The sequence below is a fragment of the Piliocolobus tephrosceles genome, chromosome 4, assembly GCF_002776525.5.
Source record: "Piliocolobus tephrosceles isolate RC106 chromosome 4, ASM277652v3, whole genome shotgun sequence".
NCBI classification, from domain to species: domain Eukaryota; kingdom Metazoa; phylum Chordata; class Mammalia; order Primates; family Cercopithecidae; genus Piliocolobus; species Piliocolobus tephrosceles.
Genome location: NC_045437.1, coordinates 163264808 through 163274993, shown reverse-complemented (window position 1 = coordinate 163274993; position 10186 = coordinate 163264808). Strand labels below are relative to the sequence as shown.

At 42.3% G+C, this 10186-nt stretch overlaps 1 protein-coding gene across 1 annotated transcript in view; it reads right to left on the bottom strand.

Moving 5' to 3' along the window:
- ALDH7A1 (aldehyde dehydrogenase 7 family member A1) overlaps nucleotides 1–10186 on the bottom strand; it is a 53637-nt gene that overhangs the window by 29312 nt on the left and 14139 nt on the right. Inside the window, exons 6-7 of the mRNA XM_023197033.1 lie at nucleotides 4759–4891; nucleotides 3538–3582 (exon numbers count right to left, since the gene is read on the bottom strand). Of these exons, the coding sequence (XP_023052801.1) occupies nucleotides 3538–3582; nucleotides 4759–4891 (178 nt within the window). The remainder of the gene's footprint in view (nucleotides 1–3537; nucleotides 3583–4758; nucleotides 4892–10186) is intronic.

Genomic DNA, 10186 nt, shown 5'->3' with positions numbered 1-10186 from the left:
TTTATTTATTTATTTATTTATTTATTTATTTATTTATTTATTTATTTTGGTCTTACACAAATCTATTAAAATGTGATTGAAAAGGAAAATAAAAAGGAATAAGACCTAGAACGATGAAGGAAATTAGAGGTGGTCCCCACCAGCAAATAAGAGATTTAAACACATCTCTGCAAAGCAGAGTTAGAGAAGTTGTAAAGCACAAATTGGGGAAGAGGACGGGATCCTCAAAACCTAAAGTAAATGCCACAGACACAAAAGAAGGAGCTGGGGCCACCCTGCAGAACCCTGAAAGAGCTTGGGGCTACTTCCCACCAAACCATGTCGGTCAGAAAATATCAGTGCCCTGCAGGCTGCAGAATTGTGGACAAGCAGAGTTTTTTCTCTTGTTAAAATGAGAAATACATTTAAATGCTACTTAAATCTGATTTTGAGTTATAAAAAGAAAAATGGCTAAAATAATTCTGGTTTCTCTGAAAAAGGATTCCATTCATTTTGAGTTTCCAGAGGACCAATAGAGCAAAGGTTATTTTCATCAATCATCTCAACTTACTGGCTACTTTCCAATTTGTTTAAACTTCAAAAAGACCCAAATCCCATACTCACTTTCATAGGAAAGGTATCATTATCACACCCAAGTTCCCCTAAAATACCCTTTATAGCTGTTTTCTTTCTTCCTTCCAATCCAGGATCCAATCAAGGATCATGAACTCCAGCTCTCATGACCAAGACCAGGTTTCAGGATGTACAATTCTTTCCAGGGATTTCGGGTGTCTATATTGTCTGCACAAGTAGACTGTACTCTCTTTAGGGGCAAAGCTTTTGTTTTGTGCCTATGGGTAAAGGTTAACAAACCCCTACCCCAAAGATGAGACTCTAACTTTAAGTTGAACTCTAGCTCTGTTCTCCATGTTATCTGGAAAGTGTCAGAGTGTCGTCAATGTTTCTTAGACAACCTGGCTTACGGTAAAAATGACCCCTGCCTGGTCACTTCCATCTGAACTGGGATAACTATCTATGAGCTATTAATGGGAATGCCATGCTTTTTGGCCTTTCCTGAGGGCAGTGACACTTGTAACTGCATGTCCCTGTGGCCCCTGAAAGCTACAATTGTTACAAGAGATTTTCGTTTCTGTGGGGCATTAGACTTTAAGCCAGGGTAAACCCCACACCTCTCCAATGTGGCTCTCACTTCCTTGTACCTATGTGACTATGACAAGAACACTGATTGAAGAGGAATACCTGATGCCACCCTCCTGAGAAGCTATGCTCCCGTACTATCCTTCTGAATACACAGAAGAACCATATGTGGCCTGTGGTCATCTAAGGAATCTGAAAATTTAGTTGAACTTAAGAAGACCTCCTTGTGGCACTGCATCACCCTTAATTAATTCCAGCAAAATTTAGCATCATTTTACTTATTATCTTCCATTACATTTCAAACCATTGAAAATAACATTTTCAGTGCTTTGAAAACTATCAACCCGCACATAAACTCTTACACGAACATTTCAAATTCTTCAACTCTTTAATGCAAAAAAAAAAAACTTAAAGCAAAACTGGTATCAAAATGGACAAAATTTTAACTGGCTACTTCGTAACAATTGTTAGTTCACTACTTCCACATTAATTATTCTGCTGTTTTTGTGTTTGTTTGTTTGTTTTATTTTTAGGCCAGGGGCAGGGGTTATTTTTAGGCCGGGGCAGTGGTTCATGCCTGTAATCCCAGAAGTTTGGGAGGCCGAGCCAGGCAGATGACTTGAGGCCAGGAGTTCAAGACCAGCCTAGACAACATGGTGAAACCCCATGTCTACTAAAAATATAAAAATCAGCTAGCCGGGCACGGTGGCTCACGCCTGTAATCCCAGCACTTTGGGAGGATAAGGCGGGCAGATCACGAGGTCAGGAGATTGAGACCATCCTGGTCAACATGGTAAAACCCCATTTCTACTAAAATACAAAAAATTAGCCAGGCGTGGTAGCGCATGCCTGTAGCCCCAGTCACTCAGGAGGCTGAGGCAGGGGAATCGCTTGAACCCAGGAAGCAGAGGTTTCAGTGGGCCGAGATCACACCACTGCACTCCAGCCTGGCGACAGAGCAAGACTCCGTCTCAAAAAAAAAAAAGAAAAAATGAGCCAAGCATGGTGGCATGCACCTGTAATCCCAGCTACTTGGGAGGTTGAGGCAGGAGAATCGCTTGAACCTGGGAGGCAGAGGTTGGAGTGAGCCAAGATTGTGTCACTGCACTCCAGCCTGGGCGACAGAGCGAGACTTTCTCTTAAAAAAAAAAAAAATTAGCATGGCGTGGTGACCCACACCTGTAATCCCAGCTACTCGGGAGGCTGAAGCATGAGAATCTCTTGAACCCAGGAAGCAGAAACTACAGTGAGCTGAGATGGCCCCACTGCACTCCAGCCCAGGCAACAAAGACTCTGTCTCAAAAAAAATAAAAAATTAAAATTAAAACAATTACCCTTGCTCTTTTCCAGCCCACCACTTTCCAATTCCTAAGCCACTATTCTAAATAATCTTCTAGGCTGGGCGCAGTGGCTCATGCCTGTAATCCCAGCACTTTGGGAAGCTGAGGCAGGTGGATCACAAGGTCAGGAGATTGAGACCATCGTGGTCAACATGGTGAAACCCCATCTCTACTAAAAATACAAAAATTAGCTGGGCGTGGTGGCACATGCCTGTAATCCCAGCTACTTGGGAGGCTGAGGCAGAAGAATCACTTGAACCAGGGAGTAGGAGGTTGCCGTGAGCTGAGATTGTGCCAGTGCACTCCAGCCTGGTGACAAAGCAAGGCTCCATCTCAAAAATAATAATAATAATAATAATCTTCTAATATGAAGAACCCTCTTGCCCACAGACTCCACCCCAATTTCTCTACTAATAATTCTGAAATCAGAATGCAGACCAGGCAAGCAATGGAACATCAAAGGTACATCCCAATCCTACACGGGAAGGCACCCTAACTCTATACATCCTCCAAATTCCAGAATGATACATCAATCACATTGCTTTTATGACTTAATCAGAGCTCCCAAGTTCTCAAATACAAGTAAAACACTAATAATTGTTTAACCAAAAGATGCAATACATTTCAGTGTTAGATGAATCAGCAGATTAGTATAATAATCAATTTTGTTAACACTCTATTAAGTAAAAGCAATGTAAGTATTAACTGTACAGAAATCTATTCTCAAAACTATTAACTTGTTGAATAGTGAGAAAATATAGCTCCTAAATTGCAAAAATCTCCTTTCCACTGAAGATACTTTTATTTTTCAAGTGACAAAATAATGTCTGCAAGTGTTCGATCAATATGTCAATATCTGGCATGTTTCCAAAGAGTTAAATTAAATGACATGGCACTGAAAGCACTCTGTATATAAAAATAATATTACAAGCAAAGGAGAAAGAGGCTATCCAAATTCCATGCTATGTGACTCTTTGACATCAGATTAAAAAGTCACAGCTATTAATCACCCTTTCAATATTATTCCATACCCAGGAAAAAGAAAGCCACACGTACTTACTTTGTGACAGCCACACTAATGAGGGAAGTGGTTGGAGCTCCTTTCCTTAAGAAGGTTAAAACAAAAAAAGAAAAAGAAAAACTTATTGACAGAAACCATAAATACCTTTTATTATCAAACAGATGCAAAAGTGTGAGAAAACGCTCTGTCCAATCAGACAACTGACAAATGAGTCTAGTAACTGAAATAGAAATCTGTCCTTCAGCTGGGTGTCTTTGAGACCTAAGGAACAACAAAACTTTCATGAACACAAAAATAGCACCAAGCAATTCTGAATCAGCTTGCTGCACTAATCGCAGGAATCATTACGTTAACCTCAGCCAATTATGGGAAATGAGTGAGGCAGAAATCTACCAACATGCTGCATTAACTAAACTTTCCTTGGAAAACTCAAGAGAGCCGAGGAAAACTACACAATGAGCCTTTTTTGGATTAGAATGTTAGAAAACACGAGTTCGTTTCTCCACATGGTGCAAATTATTAGTCCTCCCAAATATGTCTTATTTTATAGTTTTTGAATAGATTCAACTGAGTACCACACATTTAAACTAAATTAATAACTAGTGGAACAGACGTAAGCAAAATGAGCCAAAAACAATTGTTCTGATTTTCCTCATTTAATGTCTTCCACTGAACACAAAAGCAAAAAACAAGTAACTGTTTGCCATCTATAATATACAGACATTTTTACTATCAAATATTTTGTAAGTTGAAAAATTTAAGACCTAAATGAGAACACTGACCAAGTGCCTCAGAATTACTTGGGAGTTTACTATCAAAGTTTTACTGGCCAGGTGCAATGGCTCACACCTGTAATCTCAACACTTTGGGAGGCTGAGGCAGGTGGGTCACCTGAGGTCAGGAGTTCAAAACTAGCCTGGCCAACATGGTGAAACCCCATCTCTACTAAAAATGCAAAAAAAATTAGCTAGGCGTGGTGGCACATGACTGTAATCCTAGCTACTTGGAAGGCTGAGGCAGGAGAATTGCTTGAACCTGGGAGGCGGAGGTTGCAGTGAGCTGAGTTCACACCATTGCGCTCTAGCCTGGGCAACAAGAGTGAAACTCCATCTCAAAAAAAGATAAAATAAAGTGTTATTGAAGAAGCCGGGTGTAGCGACACATACTTATAATCCCAGTTACTCAAGAGGCTGAGGCAGTAGTATCTAGAAATGCTATTTTTATCACTCACTACGAGAGAGGAAAGTGAGCAGGTCTTACCAAAGGCAGACATTTCCACAGATCATGGCGATGGCATTGTTCCAGCCATACACTGCCACAGGGAAATTGAATGCCGTGATGATTCCAACCAGGCCTACGGGATTCCACTGCTCAATCAGCGCATGGCCAGGTCCTGAGAACAGGAAAAGGATGCAACATGCTGAAGCAAGTTAACTTAACGCCCATCAAGTTAATAAGAACAAATGTATAGCAGACCGGAGAAGATTTCAGATGCCTTATAGTGGGATATTGCTACACAGCCGTGGGATATCGGTACATTAACTAATGTACAACAAAAGTGGTTATTACTACACTACCTTGTAAATCATAATGATATTCATTACGCCTCTGATCTTCACAGGACTCTGCATAGATTACAGCAGTATCAGTGCACCTGGGAGACAAGGACACTTTCTAGACATAATGGGTGCCCTAGGTGGTATGAACACAAAGGGCAGAACATGACCAGGGCACAGGGACTTAGGCCCCTGTTCTTTGTTTTGTTTGGTTTTGAGTCAGTCTCACTCTGTCACTCAGGCTGGAGTGGAGCGGCGCAATCTCAGCTTACTGCAACCTGCACCTCCCAAGTTCCAGCAATTCTTGAGCCCCAGCCTCCTGAGTAGCTGGGATTACAGGCACGCACCACCATGCCCAGCTAATTGTTGTATTTTTAGTAGAGAAGGAGTTTCACCATGTTGCCCAGGCTGGTCTCAAACTCCTGACCTCAACTGATCTGTCCACCTTGGCCTCCCAAAGTGCTGGGATTACAGGAGTGAGCCACCACACCCGGCCTCCCATATTCTTTATGTTACCTGATGAATCCCTGGGCGAACATCTCTGAATTCGAGACAAGATGGCTCATTTATTGGTGAAAGATGGGACAGGGGAGTTCTAATAATTATATATATGTTGAATAAATGAATTATGCAGGCCAGGCGCGGTGGCTCACGCCTGTAATCCCAGCACTTGGGGAGGCAGAGGCAGGCGGATCACGAGGTCAGGAGTTCGAGACCAGCCTGACCAACATGGTAAAACCCCATCTCTACTAAAAATACAAAAATTAGCCAGGTGTGGTGGCACGTGCCTATAATCCCAGCTACTCAGTAGGCTGAGGCAGGAGAATCGCTTGAACCCGGGAGGCAGACGTTGCAGCGAGCCGAGATCCTGCCATTGCACTCCAGCCTGGACAACAGAGGGAGACTCTATCTCAATAAATAAATAAATAAAATGAATTATGCATATTTTTACATTCACTATAAGAAAACTAAAAATACAAATAAGCTAGGAACAGTGGCTCATGCCTGTAATCTCCAGCACTTTGGGACGCTGGGACAGGAGAGTCACTTGAGCTCAGTTTGAAACTTGGATGAACATGGCAAGAACCCTGTCTCCACAAAAAAAAAAAAATTAAAAATTAGTTAGGTGTGATTGGTATATGCCTGTAGTCCCAGCTACTTGGGAGGCTGAGGTGGGAGAACTGCTTAAGCCCAGGAGGTTGAGGCTGAAGTGACCTGTGATTGCACCACTGCACTCCAAGCCTGGACAACAGAGTAAGACCCTGTCTCCAAAAAAAAAAAGAAAGAAAGAAAAGAAAAAGAAAATACAAACAAAAATATTGTATTTTAAATACAAACTTTAAAGTCACCCATAATCCCACAAGGTGTTTCTTTTAATTAAAGGCAGCTGGAACAGTATAGCACCATACCACAGGAATACGATGGTTCACAACTTCTGGTTAAAACCACAGATCAACTGGAAAGGCAGCTGTCCCAGCCATCAGTCTTACTGGCCACACTCATACTGCTAGCTAGGATGGGGGACCATACCAGATGCAGCACCTCACTCCTGGGCCCTCCTTAATCTAGGCACCTTAATCCCTAAACATGAAGTGCTGGCACAGCCTCTTCCTGGTAGGGCTCTCCTCCTCTCCTGCCCTCCCATCTCTGCCCTAATGTCACCCCCTTGCTTACAACCCTCTGGAGTTTGGATACCTACTGTAGCTACTCTCAGAATAAAGTCCAATCTCCTTGTCAGAAAAAGTCCCTTCCCAAGGTTCTCTTTCCAGTCCACCTGCCCTACCACTGTACCCTCTAGCTGTGCTGAAGCAGTGCAATCCCCCCAAATAAGCCAGACTCACCCAGCTTTCACTCAGGCGTCTTCCTTCTTTAAAACAACTTCCAGCACTCCACTCCTTCTCCTCTTTGTCCCATTTGGGACCTTACCTTGGCTGACTTTCTCTTGGAGGCCTTCCCCGACTGCACTCACGAGGCTGGGTTAGGGGCTCCCAGTTACATGCCCAGCATCCTACCATCTACTCCCTCATATTACTTACCATGATGGATTATGCTGGATATAATTACCTATTTATCTCCCACTGTAAGGTATAATTTATAAGCTTATAAATCCCTTAAGGACAGGGACTATGCCTTATAGATTGAGTATCACCTAGTAGATTATCCGGCACCTGATAGATGCTCCATAAGTATTTATTGAATTAATAAAGCCAAAGTTACCCCAAAGCTTCTACATAGATGAGTAAACTACTTTAAAAAAAAAAAAAACTATAAGCTACGTGTAGTGGCTCATGCCTATAATCCCAACACTTTGGGTGACCAAGGCAGGAGGATTATTCGAGCCAAGGAGTTCTAGACCAGCCTAGGCAACATAGTGTGACCTCCCTCGTCTCAACAAGAAAAATTTAAAAATTGGCTGGGCTTGGTGGTGTGTGCCTGTAATCCCAGCTATTCAGGAGGCTGAGGTGGAAAGATTGCTTGCGTCCAGGAGGTCCAGGCTGCAAGGGGCCATAGTCACAGCACTGTACTCCAGCCTGGGTGACAGAGATCCTATCTCAAATAAACAAACAAAAATGTACAAGCAATTGAGGAATATTTTAATTGTGAGGCAGGCCTCATAGTAGGTATAAATCAAATAAGTTACCTGCTTGCACATGTACATGTCCCCAAATTGGAGGTTTATTAACCTTTTTTTGAAACGGAGTTTTCCTCCTGTTGCCCAGGCTGGAGAGCAATGGCGTGATTTTGGCTCACTGCAACCTCCGCCTCCCAGGTTCAAGCGATTCTCCTGCCTCAGTCTCCCAAGTAGCTGGGATTACAGGTATGTGCCACCACGCCCAGCTAATCTGTATTTTTATTAGAGACAGGGTTTCTCCATGTTGGTCAGGCTGGTCTTGAACTCCCGACCTCAAGAGATCCACCCACTTCTGCCTCCCAAAGTGCTGGGATTACAGGCGTGAGTCACCGCATTGTTATTAACTTTTTTTAGCTGGAAAAAAACGCCTGAAAGTGTTCAATGACATAAAATTAATATTGGATAAGGGGAATCATTGCTAGATATCTAATTAAGGACATTAACTGTATATTAAAAAGACCCCCCCCCAACTCTTTCTACAGAAGGGAATTTACTTAATATTTGGAGAAAAAGAGAAAAATATAATTTTTAAAAAAATATTTCCTGATTATAAATGTAACCTAATAACCATCATGGAAATTTAGAAAATATAGAAAAATAGAAAATCCACTACTAATAATTCTGCCACAGAGGTAACCAGTGCTACCACTTTAGCATACATTTCTATCCCAGCATTGCCAATACAGACACACAGTCACCTGTTTTGCTCCATCCACATTGCAAACATCACAAATCGCATACACTCTTAACCGCGTTTTTTTTTTTTTTTTTTTTTTTTTTTTTGAGATGGCGTTTCGCACTTGTTGCCCAGGCTGGAGTCCAATGGCACGATCTCGGCTCACGGAAACCTCTACCTCCCAGGTTCAAGTGATTCTCCTGCCTCAGCCTCCACAGTAGCCAGGATTACAGGCATGCGCCACCATGCCTGGCTAATTTTGTATTTTTAGTAGAGACGGGGTTTCTCCGTGTTGGCCAGGATGGTCTCTAACTCCTGACCTCAGGTGATCTGCCCGCCTCGGCCTCCCAAAGTGCTGGGATTACAGGTGTGAGCCACCATGTCCAGTTTTTTTTTTTTTTTCTTACTCTTGCTGTCATCTTATTATCTTCATTGTTAAAACCTCAGAGTATAAGATTGGTTCTTACAGAACAGCTTGTAATAGCAAAACACTGAAAACAACCCTACATATACATCATTTGGGAGCTGACTAAATAAATTATGGTCTCTTTATGTCAAAATAGACAGCAGTAGACACAGATGAAGGAAGCCCCTTAATAGACTAATATGAAAACAATTTCTAGCCTGACACAGTGGCTCACACCTGTAATCCTAACACTTTGGGAGGCTGAGACAGGCAGATCACCTGAGCCCTGGAGTTCAAGACCAGCCTGGGCAACATTGCCAAATCTCACCTCTAAAAAAAAAAAAAAAAAAAAAGCCAGGTATGGTGGCGTGTACCTATAGTCCCAGCCACTCAGGAGGCTGAGGTGGGAGGATTGCCTGATCCCGGGGTTGTTGAGGCTGCAGTGAACTGTGATCACGCCGCTACATTCTGGCCTGGGCAAGACAGTAAAATCTTGTCTCAAAAAAAGAAAACAAAAAACAATTTCCAAGATATATTATTGAATATAAAAGTATAAAACAGAATGTATAGTTTGTGGCCGGGCACAGTGGCTCACGCCTGTAATCCCAGCACTTTGGGAGGCCGAGTCAGGTGGATCATGAGGTGAGGAGTTCAAGACCAGCCTGGTCAAGATGGTGAAACCCCACCTCTACCAAAAATACAAAAATTAGCTGGGTGTGGTGGTGCACGCCTGTAATCCTAGCTACTCGGGAAGCTGAGGCAGAAAATCGCTTGAACCCAGGAGGCGGAGGTTGCAGTGAGCTGAGATCACACCACTGCACTCCAGCCTGGGCGACAGAGCAAAAGTCAGTCTCAAAAAAACAAAACAAGAATGTATAGTTTGCTACATATTTGGCTGTACATGCTCTAAAAAAGATACACAAGGGCCTAGCAGGGTGGCTTACGCCTATAATCCCAACTACTGGAGAAGCTGAAGGGGAGGATCACTCGAGGCCAGAAGTTTGAGACCAGCCTGAACAACACAGCAAGATCCTACAAATATAAAAAGGACACACAAGAAATGGAAAGCATTCACTACTTCCATGGCGTACTATGGCTTAGCCACAGGGGTAGGAGGGAAACTTTTCATCCTTTACCCTTTTATTGCTTTCTAATTTTCTGATATGAATCTAACACCTCTTCAAAAAAAATTAACATTAGTATAATTTAAAAACAAGTAAATAAAACCTTCCTGTAAACGTGTGGGTTAGGGGAAGACAACCTTCACAAACATTATTTTTAGTACATACGAACAGTCTACTAAAATTGGCTTAGATTTTTTCCCCTTATGATTCGACATTTAGGTCATTTCTAATGTTTTTAATTGATGCCACAATGAACTTCTTCACACATAACTTCTGTCTTATTTCAGATTATTT